Raw genomic sequence first — 17,107 nt, 5'->3', positions numbered from 1 at the left:
TTAACTTGGTAGAATGGCAATATAGTCTTGATTTGGCTCGTTCTCTATAATCAGTAACTTTTAACGGTAAACATTTAAACACCAAAATGTTCCTTTTCTTTGTTTCAATGATGCTATGAGTTGAGAAACTAAGTTTAGAGTGTTTAAGTTCTCAGCATTTTACTGAGAAACAGCACATTGCAAATACCCTAAAACAGTGTAAAGATATTTATCCAGTAAAACACAATAAAAACTAGTTAGAAGAAATATAAGCTCCTAATAGTTACAGAACTGCAGCTTCACTGGATTAACCAAAACGCAGTGGGACAGCCTGACATCTGGAGTGCTGCAAAGGATGAATACAATACTGGATGGGTGGCACACAGGGGTGTTACACACAGCTGGGTCTGCTATTTATTAACAAGGAAGAATTGGACAGTGATGCGAAGAAAAAAAAAAAATCAATAGCAGGCTTAGCTGTAGCAATCATGAAGTACTGGAGCTGAAGATCCTGGGAGGGTGAAGAAAGCAAGTAGCAAAGTACAGACTGTGACTCCAGGAGAGCAGATTTCAGCTTCTTAAGTGAACTGGTAGATGGAATACCACATGAGAAAGTTCTGGAAAGCAAAGGAGCTTAGGAAAGCTGAGATGTTATTAATGACAGTATATTATAAGCATAAACAGTCCATCACAATACTCAGGAAAATGTGTAGAAATATCAATAGACCAGCTTGGCTAAACAATGAAGTGATGACAAAGCTTCAATGCAAAAAGGCTTTAAACAGGATCATGAAGAACGGACAGATTACAAAGATACACTATAGAAACATTGCCTGGGCATTTTAGGGATGCTGACAAGAAAGCCAAAGCTCAGCCGAGTTGAGACTTGCAGCGAATGTTAAAATAGCTTCACCTGCTCCTTTTGTATTAAAACACTGAACAAGAAAAACCGGCACCTTTGCTGAAAGGCAGGAGATTTTGCAACAGTGGACACAGCTAAAACTGAGGCACTCAATGCCTTCTTTGCCTCAGTCTTCACCAGCATGGCCTCCCAGGCCTCTGACTAGAGAAAGTTTTCAGACACAAACTCCCAGCAGTGGATAAGGATTAAGTCAGGATTTACTTGACAGAACTGAGCCCACATAAGTCCATAAAACTGAATGGGCTGCATCCAAGAACACTAATAGAATTACCTGATGTCCTCGTAAGGCCACTCTATACTATCTCTAAAAAGTCATTGGTGATCAGGGAGGTCCATGACAAATGGAGAAAAGCAAATGTGTGCAAAAAGACCAAAAGGATAGTTTAGGGAACCACAGGTTCATCAACCTCACTTTGTCGCCTCAGAAAATAATGCAGAAAGTTCTCCAATAAAACATTTCTGGGCCTATGAAAAATTAGGTGGTGGCTGGTAAATGTAAGCATGGATTTATCAAGTGTAAATTACATCTGACCGATCTGTTTGCCTCCTAAAATGACATTACTGGTTTTGCAGACCAGGGGAGAATGGTGGATGTCATTTACCTTGATTGTAGCAACATACAGGTTTGGATGTTACAGTCTGGATGGATGGACAAACAGATGAGTTGGAAACTGGTTAGATGACGAGGCTCAGAAGGTAGCAAACATGTTGTACTGTATCTGAGGCCAGTTACAAATGGAGTGCCATAGAGGTCTATCCTAGAACCTGTTGGATTTTTTTCTCTTAAATATATTTGGCAATGACTCAATGATAAAAATACATGCTCATCAAGCTTGCAGATTAGACTAAATTGGATGGAATGGTCAATATGCTTGAGGGCAGAGCTGCCATGCAGAGATAACTAAACAAACGGGAGGAATGGTCTAACAGGAACCATATGAAATCCAAGAGGACATACAAAGTCTTGGACAGGGATTACCCCTTGCAACGACACAGGCTGGAAAGCAGCTTTAACTAAAAGAACCTAGGAGTCTTGGTGAATGTTCAACAAGCTAACCATGAGCCAGGAGTGTGCCTTGGCAGCAAAGAAGGCCAACAGTATCCTTGGCTGCATCAACAGCAGCATAGCCAGTAGTCTGATGAATGTGATTATCCCTCTCTAATCAGCACTCCTTGGATCAAATTTAGAATACTGCATCCAGCTTTGGGCCCCCCAGTCCAGGAAAGACACTGATAAATTGGACCAAGTTTAGCAGAGGGCTGCCAACATGGTCAGGGAGACATGCCCTGTAAGAAGCAGCTAAGGGAACAGCTTGTTCAGTCTGGAGAAGAGAAGGCTTCAGAGGGATCTACTAACAGCTTTCCAATACCCACAAGAAGGTATCCAAAAAGATGGAGCCAGGCTCCTCATCACGTTGGCAGTTAATGGAAGTAAAAGAGACAATAGGCATAAATTGCAATGAGAGGTCCCAACCTGATAAACAGAAAAAAAACGCCAACTACTTTTTAAAATTCAAGGACATTCAAGCAGTGGAAGAGGTTGCCAAGAGCTCCTTTTTGAAAATTTCCAAGGATGGATACTGCACAAAGCTTGACTGGATAAAACCCTGATTAACTTAAGCTGACCCCATCATTGATCCTGCTTCAAGCAGGATGTTGAACAAAAAAGTTCCTGATGTTCCTTCCAACCTGAATTATTCCATGATCATAAGTTTCAGGAGTCCTATAGACAATGTCTTCCATACACTTGCACACCTTTCCAGCAACTTTAGAACACAAAAATCCAGGACTGCATGAACACTATCCAATTAACCTCAACTATTCAGCACAAGACCAGACAGAGTCTTAAGTGTTTTCCCTCCTTTTCTCCCCAAAATACTACTGCATCTCCAGTTGAAATCACAGCTTCACAAGGGCAACACATAAGAACTAGCATTTTCCCTGTCAACTTCCATGACGAAGTCAAGCTGTATAACTTCTACAGTTGACTACTCATGGACCTGAAATGAAGACTCACTCCAAAGAAACACAGTGTGTTGAACGAAACAACGCAGTTAACTTTAAAGCTAAACAGCTATGAATGTGAGCTGTGCAATAGTGTCACCTAGTGGTCAGTACTTAGTGAAGTCAGGACCCAATTCAAAAAGAAAATATACAGCTCACCTACCAACTTTGCTACTCTACAGAAATAAGCAGGAACTTTTAAAGTACATCTACGTATACATACACAAGCATCTATATGAACCAAAAAGTGCAGTTACCAATAACTGGTAATCCTTTCTGGTAAGCCTTTCCATCATTCAGTTTTAAGTCACACTCATCTTTCACAAATTTGAAAAAATGCATTACAGAAACAGAGTAAGTAAGATCTTTCCAGATGCAGGAAGCATTATTGTCTGGCCTAAAAGAGAAGGATTTCCAGAATGACAAACTAGTACTGCACTTCTTCATTATATCAATAGAAAAGAGTTTCCAGATCCTCAGATGTAGAATAATCATCCACTTCACAGACACATACAACATTGATGTTTCTCGGCAAGAAACATGCACAAAAATTAGAATATCCAAGTTATTTACTGCATCATCCAAGTCTTGTATGTACAAAATTTATAAATAGTTTTAGGCTTATAAGTTTTACAGCATCCCCAAACTTTAAGGAAAGTCCATGCTACTGATTCTTGAAATATTAGTGATTTCTTCTGATGTTAGACATCTGGAGAATGAAGAGAGGTAAGCATGAACTATTTCATAATTCCAGAGATTTGTAAGAATGTTCATTTGATGAGTCAAAAGTTTTTTTTAATCACCAGCACAGACAATATGTCTCTGGCATCCAGGATGTTGAAATGAAAGAAAAAAGGAGAATTAAAAGTAAACAAACAAACAAACAAACTGCAAAACAACTTGAGAAATACTTCCTGCTTTCAGCTTCAGTGCAATCTGAACAGTAATTAAAATAATGCTTATAGTTTGTTCATAACATTTTATTTTCAATGTGTGTAGATTAGACTCGATTCAAACTAAAAAAAAAAAGCTGCTTTAGTATCAAGGACAGAACTATTACAGCTGATTTGCTAAAATTAAGTTTAGAAAAATAATTGATTAGAAATTAAAAAAAAATACAAACTTCTCTAAAGCTCAAAGAAACTGCTCTTCTCTTTATACTACTGGCATGACCAATTCAAATTCCTGTCTTACACTTAAATTTCTCTCTAATTAATCTCTCATTTATAAGCCTGCCCAAAAGACTAACTTCAGGTCTTCAAAAACATTCAACACCAGTTACTTCACCAGATCTTTCCTAAGCAAATTGTAAGAATAATTACTTACGTAGTTAAAAAGGATAACCAATGTTGTAATTTGTCAGCAGCAATAAAGATTTCTTTATATAAGGTTGTATACAATGAAATCACAAAAAGGAAGTAATTAATGAGCAAGAGGAAGTAAAGCACATACCAGCTTATGTACTTACCAGACCCACAAGACTGAAATGTTGGGAAGTTAATCTACAACCAGGGTACTACCCACATCGTCATACATCCATTGATTTGATAAAAATTTAATACAAAGAATAGCCTCAAAAAATCCATAAGCTTATGCCAATTTTTTTTCAAATATTTAAATTTTCTAATAAGGTGTAAGTTGTAAACACTGACTCTGCGTTATTAAATAATTAGATTTTCTTTCATTCCCCCTCCTCAAGACGAAAACATAACAGAAATTCTATTACCTTGGATTTAAGATTTCACCAACAATTTCTTGCAGCTTGTCAATAAAATTAACAAAGTCTGAAAGCCCTTTTACATGGACTCTTAAAGGATCAAATAACGAAGATGCGCAGCCTCTTCCTCCAAGTTCTACAGTTCGGATAAAAGATGTTGCCATCTATTAGGAAAAATATTCAGAAACATGAAACTGTAGAAACACAAGATGATTTGCAAACAGTGTATAATATCTGGATGACAGCAGAAATAATTTAACTGAAATCAATAGACTCTTAATGACAAGCTTTGTACATCTCACCATAAATATTTGCAAGATCAATACTTAAACAGTGCAGCAGTATAAAAAAACAAAGTGAAAACGACCTGGCTAATTTGGTATTTACATTGGTCTTTTAACAGTTTAGAAAAAAATACTAACACAGGGTGCAGAATTGTTTTGTTGCTGCTTCTGTTTAAATGCTCCTGCTGACCTCAAAAAACTTACTTTTATATTCAGAGGGCTGTCTATGACCCAAGTAGAATTTTAACATAAGCATGTAAAGTTGACTTTAGAAGCACACTGCTTACCACAGGTGCAAATAAAGCTTCTAAAAATTTATGACAGTTAAAGCCTCTGTCATCACAGGTACCCAATTCTGAAAGCTTCCATGTATTTTTATATACTGTAAAGAAATTGAAAACAAGAGACGTCCCAAAAGCAGTACACCTTAGAGGACAATCCCTCAGATGTTAAGGCATCAATCAGAATAAAAAGCTTAGCAGTTCTCCAAAAGGTGAAAGGTAAAGATAACAATCTAACGTGCTTGAAGCAGATTCAGTAATATTAATTCTGTAAAAAATTTCATTTCGGACTATACGGCTAAATCATAAAGCTCTTAGGACTGGAAAGAACTGGAATTATTCTAGCAAATAAAATAAACCTGCCTTGATACTAAAATTTTGTTGTGGATCATGTACAGTCCATAGAATCTTGCCTTCCCCATGGAAAGTATCCTGGCCTTGCAAGAGTTCTACAAGACACAGATGCCAGAAAAGACAACTTCTTTACACGGTTGAGAAGTTTCCCCTCTGGCAATTATCAGGAAGAGGTAATAAACCCAGTGCACTTTTATACAATGCTAACAGAGCATTATGAGAAAAAGTAATTAACCTTGGAACTAAGACTTCACAAATCTTCCACATTTATTCAACCATTAAAATCTGAGAATGCAGCTGCTTCAGAGACTGTTACATACCCATACTGGTTTTCCTTGGTTTGCTGATGTCTGCACTGAGACCACTGTGCATACAACATTTGATTCTTTTTAGTATGAAGGACTACAGTGTTTCTTAGGAGAAAGAATTCTTACTCATCTTAGTCCAACTATTATTGAGATGGCTCTGTGCTGACTACTGTAAATAAAAATGCACCTCACACACCAAAGTCATTAGCGACATGCCTCTGAGCATGGCACATTGATGCTGTCTTTTTTTATATTCCTATACAAGGGCACTGAAGAAGAGTACACCACTGGCTCTAGTTGTGGGGGTTTTGTTCCAGCTCTGTGCCTTTGAGACTAAAACAAGCAGGCATGTCTCATATCAATCGCATCTTGAGTAGTATTTCAAGACTGATCATGCTGCAAATTACTGGAAAACATTATCCTCCCCAAATTCTGAGTCAAAGCTGAAAAAATTGCAATACTGCCCTTTGAGATTTTGGCCTCTGTTCTAATGTACATGTCAGTGGCAGGGCTTTCTCACCAGGTCGCTCTAAGAAAAGTAACTTGCACACAGAAACACTTTAGGTTCCAGATGTCTCCAGTTTAACAAATGCACATTCAATGCTGGTTTACTATTTAACAAAAATACCTACAGCACTTTTAAACTGAAATGTATGGTAATGCAGTTAGTGACTTAATTTTGTTAATGTTAATACTCCTTTATGATATTTAACCCAACTTCACAGCTTTTAGAGATATTTGGCAAGCAGCAGCATTTAGTCTCATGCCATCTTTTCTTCCTTTGTCGTTGCTTGTTTTTTTATATGCGTATGCATTTCCCCACTTCACACTGTTTACCAGGATTTCAAATTTCAAAAGAAATAATAAAAAGCATATCTGACATCCATGCTTAATATCACACACTTTTTCAGGATTTCATTCACAGTTTGGGATGAACAGTCTCAAGGCCTGTTTTTATGACATCACATTTTAGAGATCCAGAGGTACACTCACGCACATATTTATTTCTCTATGCATCTTAAAATCTAATGACCAAGCAAGCATCTATTTCTTCACATAGAATCTCTGTTGTATCTTTTTAACCTAAGGAAAAAGGTGGCATTTGACTCTCAGTCTTGATTAAAGCAACATATTTATAGATCTATTTCATTGCCCCTGATCTATAGCAAGTTTCATTTGAAACACGTACCAGAAAAATGGACATTTTTTTCTGCTGTGAGGCATGTTTTAGGTTAGTGAAGGCTTCTCTACCAAGTCCTCTGTCAGGAACATTTAGAATACGAGCCGATGCCAGATCATCCTTAGAATTCACCAACAGGCTTAAATATGAACAAACACACCTCTTTGCCAGGATTGTCACCTGTATAAGAAAGCACCACACAAACTTTTTATCCCAGAGCTAAATTATGTTCCTTTTTTAAAAAAGTCAACAAGTTATGCACTAAGATTTTTGCAAGAATAAGAATTTCACCTTGCATCATTTCAAACTGCTGTCTTATGTATGTTCTGAAAATACTGACAAAAGCAAGCATGATTAATATGCCAGAACTACATGTATTGTAGTAATATATTTGAGGGCTGAATCTCTAGCTATTAACATTGGCTAGCAATTTCTACTCAGAAATCTCTTCATAGATAGTCCTTTTCTCTCTCAAACCAAAATACTAGCCTAAGACTAAACCAAGTAAGGATTGGTTATGAACTTCAAATAGGCTAATATTTTAAACAACTTGCCAGCTCCTTGCCAGGTGCAGTAATTTTTCCCTTGACTCCCAAGGGGATTTCAATTAAGAAACTCCACTGACTGAGTCTGGACATAAATTGTGACCCAGTTCTACCCACATAACCAAAACAAAATCGTAATTGTTTATATTGCAGCAGTGTTCTGGACCCTGAACTTCAGTCCCAGAACTGAAGAATTTACAATTTTGTTGTAAGCAAAGAAAACCAAGAACAAATAAAGGCCATTAACAAAAGGAAAATAATGACAAAACCTGTATTTGCTATAGAATGTCTTCTTATTCAAAGGGATGTAACACAACAAACATGTAGGAAGTAAAAAAAATAAATAAATTAAAAATTCGGTGTGACAGGTTGAAAAATAGATTTAAGATATGGAAAAAAAAGATCAAGGAATATTTTCACTACAAGTCAGAGCAGCAAGAAAGCCATTATGTTAGTGGTAGAAGACCTATGCAGTGGAAAACCTTATATCAGAAAATATTTTCTTGTTCTGAAATATTTTGAGTTGTACCCAAATATTGAACTGAAATTTCCACTCATTATAAAAGCAAGAAATTACTAAAGCTCCAGCATCTCAAGCATTGTTATATTGTATTCTGAGATTCTTGTTTTGATGATTGAAAGGGTAAAGGGAAAGAATGCAGTATTTCCAGAAAGCCCTCGAGTCCTCTACTGGGACAGACAAACCTTGTTTGCTTTACTACAGCTACCACTGCAGTGGCTATGCAGATTTCTTCCATATTTAAGGGAGTACAAGCTAATAAAATGAAATTGAAGGTTTACTTCACCTAACACATCATTTTGCAGCACTGGACAAATCATTTAACTCCTAGACAAGTCAATGTTTGAACATTAGTGTTCTTGTGGAAAAATTTATTCCCTGCTTTTCCAAGACAGATTAAGTGCCTACATCAAGTGCCTGCCATAATTGGACTGCCTACAATATATTAAAGTGATACAGAGTTTTAATACACATTTTTTACACCAGAAATATTTTAATATCAATAATTGGAAAACAAAACTATATTTCATCCTTTCAATATATACAGAACATTACAAAAGAGACAGAAATAATTTTTACCTTCACATTCTCCTGGCCATGTCTATTGACTGGCGTAGAAGGAACAGAAAGAAGAGCACCATTACTTTCATGTACATTCATTATGCCAGAAATAAATTCCAATAGTAGAACCTTTAATAAAAAGAGTAGGATAAACTTAAAATATTAAGATGACTAGAAAACAATAGTAGTATTAAAATCTGGTGAAACTATGTCTCCACCAGTTTGCCAGTGTTTTGAGGTTAATGCAGCCCTTACAACCCTCTTTTTATTAGTCTTCGTAAAAGTACAACTTTTTTAGTAGATAAATGAGGTCTAAGATAGAAATTAACTTAAAAAATACATCTCAAAGAGTTATATAATACATTTGCACTAAAAGCAGCTGCTTATGTTTGGGAGAACATTTAATATGTTCTAACATGTTTAGGAAGGGCTGATTAGCCTACCCAAGTTCTCTACCTTCCCCACAAAAACAGGAAGGAAAGAAAAAAATAAATTGCAGTTTCTATGCTCTTCCTGAACTGCAGTTCACCTTTCATGCCTAACAATCTCAGAAGTGTCTGAGTGTAGGTTCTCTGAACCTTTAAAGAAGTAAGCAAGCTAGGTACAAGCATACTTGTCATAGAACCATACAATAATTTTGGTTAGAAAGGACCTATAGAGAACATCCAGTAGAAGTCCAAGCTTGAAGCAGGACCATTCTGATGAGGTTGCTCAGTCACATGCTGACCCAGGTTTGGAGTATCTACAAAGATGAAATTCTACATCCTCTCTGGGTAACCTGTTCCAGTATTTGACCACTTTTTCATGAAGAAAGCTTTTTGTTTTTACTAGGGCTGGACAGTCAACAGTTTAAATCATGCTGTTATTAGTAATTCAAGGTATGTTCATGAGTGGCCGAAGTGGAACCTCTTCTGGTTTCTGCAAAAATCTAACATGGAACTACATGTAAAACAGGGGGGCTTTTGCTTTTAAAAGCATGGTATTTTTAAATCAATAACCATTAAAAATATCTTGACTGCAACGTATAGCCAAAACTTCAAGTCAAATGTTAATGACTAAGCTTTGTTCCAGTCTTACCAAATCTCTACAGGTCATTTTTCAGTTCCATTTCTGGAATGGAGTGATACACTCATAGAAAAGCTGTGGGAGCCACCCATCCAGTAGGACAACAGAAAGAAATATTTTTGAGTGAATTTAAGATATTTTTAAAAGATTTAGTAATTTGAACTTGTCTGCTTCCCAAACAGACAGCAAAGTAACTTGCCAATAATTCAGAACTCCTGAGTATATTTAGGAGTACCATAAATCCATAACTAGCATAAAAAAATATGTCAAAACAATATCAGAGCTCAAAAAAACCAAAATACTTACAGGGGCTATACTTTCATCTTCAGATACAAGTCCAAGACCATAGCACTTCTGACATATGTCTATCAGATCTAACATATTGCTTCTTTCCAAGAAGGCATGATAGGCTTTTTTAAGCTCAGCATAATTTTCAGGTTCTTTCATGTTTTCATATGATAATCCCAATTTGTCATGTAACAAATATTTCCAAGTTTCCAACACATCACTAAGTGACACTGTGAAATCTCCATGGTGCTAATAGAACAAAAAAGCAAAAAAATATTATGTTTTGTATTCAGCATAGCTTTAAAAATAACTTTAAAACAAGCTGCATATATAAACATAAAACAGTTTGTTACAAATGTAACTATTTAGATTATAGCAAACTTTTACTTGAAGTTCCTCTGTTTCCTCATTGCCATGCTTATTGCAAACCTTTTCATACTACCATACTGTACACATCCTCCCAATGCCAACTTCCCCAACACTGCTTTCCCTTCCCCCTGAAATTTGTGACTCACTGCTTGCTCTTATCCCCTCCTCTTTCACATCTAGACTCCTAATTTTCACCCACACCCTGCTCTTTGATCTATATAACAGTTCCCCACTTCATGCTGTTAAACATTTTTAGCTGAGGTCCTTCTATTTGAGTTAGATCTCAGAATACATGCAACAAGTAACTTCACAACTGAAGCAAATTTTCCAGGTTTCACCAAAGAAACAGAGTTCACATTACTGGTATTTAAAGCTTTCTCCAGTATATGGTGGAAAAAAAAACACAAAACAAACACAACAGCACAATATTATATGATAATATAATACATTATGTAACATGATATAAATGCCCTGTGGCTGAGTGAAAAGCCTTGCTCTGCTATGTCAGTAACTCCTGACTAGAGCACAGGTTTTCTTTTATTTCGTGACATTTTCACATTAAGTAACTTCAGTCTGGACAAAATGATTCCCTAAAAACACCATTAGTAACTAAATACACAACGAAATCCAAAACTAGGAACAATTCTAATAATTTAAGTTGTTCCAGCCCAAAAGATCCCTTCTCAGGGCTCCAGCATACTTAACACAATTTTCCCAAAAGACCCAGTTAAATAGACAATTCCAAAGTCCTGAAAGTCAACTATTTTGATATTGCCTAGATAAAGAATTAGGAGTGAAAATGAAAGAGTACATGCATACTACTTTCAAATCACATTTTGCCTTCTAATTTATGCATGGGTTATGATAATTCAGTACTAAGAACTTGCATGCCATACCAGAATAATAAAATAGCATCTATGTTTTCTGAAAAGCACTCGTTTTCCATTTCAGTCCCTCAAAAAGTGAAACATATTATAATGTTATAACCAAATTTAAACAGATCAAAACAGCAATAGGTTGGAAAAAAAATACATATACATATGTTTTTTTCACTTTGTTTTGAAACAAAATCCTCCAGGAGTACCAAGTTAAAGTAAAACTTCAGTAGGGAATCTAATAAATCAAAACCTTTCTTCACCAGATCAAGGACCCATAGAGATTAGGCAAGTTTTTATTAGTGCTACAAGAGTATTTTAAATCCATATAAAATTGCAGTCCAGATATTAACCTTCATGATCAGGTGCTCACTGTGACAGTGTATCCTATTACCCACACAGTCAATTTGTCAACAGTTTCTGGTTTTAAAATTTTTTTTTTAATGTTGTGTTTTGCAGTAAGCACATGCCAACTGGCTAATAGATTAAGGAAATACAAAGAGTTCCATACTTGATAGACATTGCAAGTACTGTGTTTCACAGGCATAGACACAACAGAAGTATCATAAAGCATCTTCACTTCTTGGTAGTGCAGTAGGTTAAGTTTCCTTGGACTCTTATTTTGGAATGTCTAAAATCCAGTAGCAACAGTTCATGCCTAAATACACCATTTTTAGTAGATATTGCAAGCTTTCTAGGACTAACTACATGGCAAATAAGCTCCTAATTTGCCAGAAAATGGTTTTACAAAACAGGAAACCACATGCATTTCAGCAACATCACCTTTTCTTCTGCCTTCCCCAAACAACTGGTCACTAATCATTTTTGGGAAGCACGTGTTCAAAAGTGCTGTGCTTAGGCATCACCCAGGTGCTGTCTCTAGTTCTCTTATTTTCAGGCATACTCCTAGAGTACAGTATTCTTGTCTGGCATTGCCCTAGGGTTGTGCGATTCTCGTCTTGTAATCTCTAGCCCTACTAAACCTTCACCACTAGTGTATGCGCCCATACAGGAGAGAAGTTTCCAAACTGTGGCACGTTATAGTAGTATGAAGCAGAATTCTGAATGTTTCCCATTCCAGTGAATAATGCCAGGGCCATGCAGAGATTCAGAAACTGGCTCATATGAGCAGGAGCGTACAGACGTAAGCATCTGTTATATTGCAACCTGTCAGAAGTAAAACCAATGAAGTTACAGGCTAATACCCCAAGATTAGAGAAATCCAGCATGCCTTGCATGGGTAATTGTCTGAGACTTTGGGGGGAAGGGGCAGGATGGGGAAGAGGGTGGTGTCAAAGGGAAAAGTACCATAGTCAAAGAGAATACAGGTATGCTCTGTTTAAGGACTAGAGAGCTACAGTATGTATGGGTCAGCAGAACAGTTAGTAATTGTAATTACGGAATCCTGAAACAGGCAAAGTAAAAACTGTACTTATCCGAGCGAGAAACAATATCTGGAATGCAAAGAGGACGGAGATAGGCTCTTTTTTAATGTGCACAGTGGCAGGACCAGAGGCACTGGGCACAAACTGAAAAAAGCATTGGCATAGGCTGCTCATAGGTTATGTCTCCATCCTTGGTGACATTTAAAAGCCACTTGGACATGGTCCTGAGCAACCAGCACCAGGTACCCCTCCTTGAACAGAAGCTTGGACAAGATGACCTCCAGAAGCCCCTTCCAAATCAACCATTCTGTGATTCTGTAGCATCCTTACAGTATGTTACAAGCAACATACATTATAAAATTGCTACAAAGACTGTAGGAGTCTCATGTCCAAAAACGGAGACAGATACAACAGTTTAGGGGAGTAACACTGTAAAACAACTTTGCATATTTCTTTATTTGCCAACATGGAAACAAGATTATTTGGGAAAGCATTTGAAGAAATACACGAAACTGAACAGAACAAAATATTCTTAAGAGATTGTACAGGGCAGAACTCAACCACACACCAAAACAGATTTCAACTGAATCAGAAAGAGAAACATTTCTAAAAGGAAAATGTTTCTAAAAATCAACAATTAAGCACTTTTTCCTCCAGCCTCACCGTCCTAGTGCTAGAAGAGAGATTTACAAAACATTTAAGACAAGTCTGAGGATTTAAATTCTCAGACTCAGGAAAAATTTTCTACTCCTCCTAATCCACAGGTGCAAACAGTCAACTTAAAACAATTTACTCTCAACTGAACTTCAACTTGAACATTGTTATTTCTATTTAAAACTTCAAGAAAGATTTTTCTTGAAAGTTTTCCCACGTTTTAGATCTATACTGATCAGTCGAGGTAAAAGGTATTCACTTTCATAACAGACCATATGCCACTTGTCTTTATGCCATATGGTTACAGCTGTGCCACAACACAAAGTATTTTCAGAGGAATTCAAAGCAGAGATTTGTTTTTTCTCCCCCTTTCATCCCTGCTATTTGATCACTGTTTATTACACTGTTTGCTACCCTTATTCTTAGTGAAATTTAAGAATACTAAATGATGATACATTTTCAGAGTTCTCCAAAAAGCTTTGTTATTTTTAATTTCTACTGCAGATACAGATAACAGTTCAAAGAACAGATCCATTAAAATCATCCAGGTTCCTAAAGAAAGTGAATAGTTTCTTGTTGGTGGTAGGTATTTTTGTTTTTCAATCCAGCCAGTCAATAATATGTTAGTACACAATATCACAACAGACTTCTATTCTAGAAGTATTGTGTAAAATATATGAAAGTATTGTACTTAAATCAAAGACTTAACAAGGGACGTGCCTATAACTGTAATACTCTGCATCGAAGCCTGCAGTTTCAGTGCTGAATAAAACAGCCATGTTTCTCTCTAGGCACTAAACTTCAAAGCAGACATTCAACTGAAAAAACTGAACTACAAGAGACAGCGCATGCAAGTGTTATAATAGTTTTAATCCACATATGCAAGACAAGGTTTATACATTCTGCTAATTTATCTTATTAGAGCAATTAGTATAACCAGAAAAACAGCTAATTAGGTTTTGAGCACTTGGTCTTTCTTCAGATATAAAGTAAAAGCAGTAATTTTCAAAATTCAATTAGTTGAAGATAATTGCTTTAAATTTTGTTAGATCACCTATGAAAGAAAAGATCCTTTTAGACACAAGGAATCTTTGCTGGAGAAAAAAGAAAGTGGAATAAACTTGTTACCCCCAGGGGAAGGAAAAAGATTTTTGTAAGCTGTTAGGAAAGAAGTAGAAATAAACCATAAAAAGATCATCTTTATCATGTCTGTAATTTTTTGCAACCAACAGAATAACATTTTTGTTCCTAGAGTTGGCTTTGTAAATGTGTTTGTAGTTCTCCCTTGAGAATCACAACAAACATAAAAAAACAGTGATCGCCTCCGCAGATAGTTTTGCATTACAGGCCTTAATCACGTCCCCCAAAGTTCATTTTGATGCACAGTAATTTCTTAGTTTTACCTACACAGGTATTGTGAGATCCTGGCTGGAATATATTACATTATATGCAGTACAAATGTAGAAACTCGGGATTCTAATGTTTCTACCGTAATGTTTACTACAGTGAGGATGAATAGATCGGTTTTATATTTAATGTTTAAATAAGAGATGTCCCCATTATTCACATTTTAGACTACATGGCTTTTTCTGGTGATGAATTCAGTTAGGTTAAACAGCAGTTCTGGAAATATTTCTTCCAAGATACAAGCTTCTTCCAGGACAAGTGGTAATTAAAAAAAAATATGTTGCAACTACGAGCACACAAACTGAAGTGGGTTTTCTGTTTGTTTGTTGGTATTTGTTGGGTTTGGTTTTGGTGTGATTTTATTGTTGAGTTTTTTTGTGGGTTTTTAAGCTTATTGACTCAAAATCCATCCCAAATGCCATAGTTCTCCCACTTTGATCTACAGCACAGAAGAAACATTTGATGGAAATAAACAGGCGATATATGACCAGGGAAAAGATAGTACTATTTCATATTAAAGTCTAGATCTAAGATACACATTTAAAGCACTTCCATCCTCCCAAATGTCTTGTGGTTCTTTTTCTAAGCCCTGATTTAACAGCATGCTTGATCATATTAATTTTAGTGCCTTGCTGCATCTGATTGAGGCCAAATGAGAGTTACCCCAGCTAAAACAATGAAATGAACAGAACAGCCATTTCAAGTAAGTGCTAAGCAAAAAGCTCAATAAGTAAACCAAGTCTGATATGTACTAAGTACTGAAAGAATGCAAACCTGTTTATTGATTTCAGCCATTGACAGCTGTACCACCATCAGCATGCAGTCTGCTCCACATACAGTAGTCCTTTCAGAGTTTGAAAATGAAGGCCACTGTCTTCTGAAACACCTGATCAAGTTTAAAAGTTTTTGCTGGAAAGCATCCATTGTCTAGAACAGAGATAGAGATAATAAAGGGAAATAAAAATTACTGTAAGTACTCAAGAGGCCTATGCATTTCTTCACCTTCCAATAATGTGAGCAAAACCTGTTGCATCTTCTTGCAGATCAAGTTCCTAGAACAAACTCTTCCCAGTAAACCAAAAGTCTAGTGAGTCTCACCTCACTATGACAAGCAACTACAAAGACAAGGTGTTAAGAGTGCTTATACATGACACGCCTTCATGAAGACCACTTACTTTATTTGTACATTGTGCCAACATAAAAGAATGAAATTTACCAAAAATATGGGTCTTCTGTCTCTGAAAGCAGCAAGTCTGAATGCCCTAGAATGTCTTCTGCACTATCCATTCACTATATGTTCAGACTAGTGTCTATGATAATGCTTTAAACCTGGAAACAAGAGATTCAGTATTTCTGTGACTTACTAACAAAGACATCTCTAAATGTTTTTGTTACTTATGTAGGGATTTTTTTCATTCCGTAAGTCATTGTCTCCCCTATTCCTTTAGTGATGAGTTTCAGTATCAGTTCTGAATTTGACTGCTTCATGTAAAAGAGGCCTTTTTTTCCCCCCTTCTTGCATTTGACAAGAAACAAGTAGGTGAGACTCTTCAAAAAATTTGCCCTCTTCATCCTTTTTCTTTCCTGAAACACAGCTCCCTAGCACTGACTCACAGTGACAGTACAGACACAATACTCATACCATTTACTTTCAGAACACGAAACCAACGTTCCCCCTCATTTCACCTAGAGAATGCAAACTTCACAGGGGGTTTTTTTTGGTGATTAGTATGATGATGCACGGGAAAGAAGCAGGGGAAATAAGGAGATATCGGTAACAAGCCGGACGGTAACAGCAACTGCAGTCAATTGCTCTCCCAAACGTTAGCAGGGTGCAACCCACTTTAGTGTTTTACGTTGGCATAAATGAAACACGCGGTCCACAGAGGATGAAACAGATGGGCAGGTGCAAGTCAGCGTCAGGCAAAGAAAAGCCTCTCTGGAGGCGTTTCTCTTCCCCACCCACCCCCCTCCTGCCCCCCGAACTCTTGAGAGGGATTCCCAAAGGACGAGACCTGTCACCCGCAGCGAACGCCCAGCGAAACAGCCCGAACAAGCCAAAACGCCTGCGGGCAACCCCTAAACCCTGAGGGCCGGCGTCCCCGTTACTGCCCCCGCTGGGCCCGTCCCGCTCCCCCAGCTGAGGCCACCTCGGCGCCCCTGCCTCGGCCCGGGCCCGGCCGGGAGGGAGAACCGCGGCCTTCCCACCCGGCCTGCAGAGGGGCCGCAGAGCCCCCGTCTCCCCAGCAGCGCTACCTGCGTGGCGAGGAGCGCGGAGCCGGAGGAGCGCGGAGCCGCGGGCCCGGCGGAGCGGGGCGGAGCGGGGCGGAGAGGCTGCCCTCCCCGGCGGCTTGAATTCAAACCCCGCGCAGCTGCCCAATGAGAGGGTGGGAGCCCTTCCCCCGGAAG

At 37.6% G+C, this 17,107-nt stretch overlaps 1 protein-coding gene across 1 annotated transcript in view; it reads right to left on the bottom strand.

Annotated features, from left to right (window-relative positions):
• PARPBP (PARP1 binding protein) overlaps positions 1–17,026 on the bottom strand; it is a 42,109-nt gene extending 25,083 nt beyond the window's left edge. Inside the window, exons 1-6 of the mRNA XM_051644133.1 lie at positions 16,955–17,026; positions 15,473–15,625; positions 10,027–10,257; positions 8,674–8,784; positions 7,039–7,209; positions 4,632–4,786 (exon numbers count right to left, since the gene is read on the bottom strand). Coding sequence (XP_051500093.1) covers positions 4,632–4,786; positions 7,039–7,209; positions 8,674–8,784; positions 10,027–10,257; positions 15,473–15,622 — 818 coding nt within the window. The 5' untranslated portion in view covers positions 15,623–15,625; positions 16,955–17,026. The remainder of the gene's footprint in view (positions 1–4,631; positions 4,787–7,038; positions 7,210–8,673; positions 8,785–10,026; positions 10,258–15,472; positions 15,626–16,954) is intronic.
• Positions 17,027–17,107: the final 81 nt, after the last annotated feature.

The sequence above is a fragment of the Apus apus genome, chromosome 1 (assembly GCF_020740795.1).
Source record: "Apus apus isolate bApuApu2 chromosome 1, bApuApu2.pri.cur, whole genome shotgun sequence".
NCBI lineage: Eukaryota > Metazoa > Chordata > Aves > Apodiformes > Apodidae > Apus > Apus apus.
Note: the sequence above shows the minus strand (reverse complement) of the source record. Positions and strands in the feature narration are given on the sequence as shown.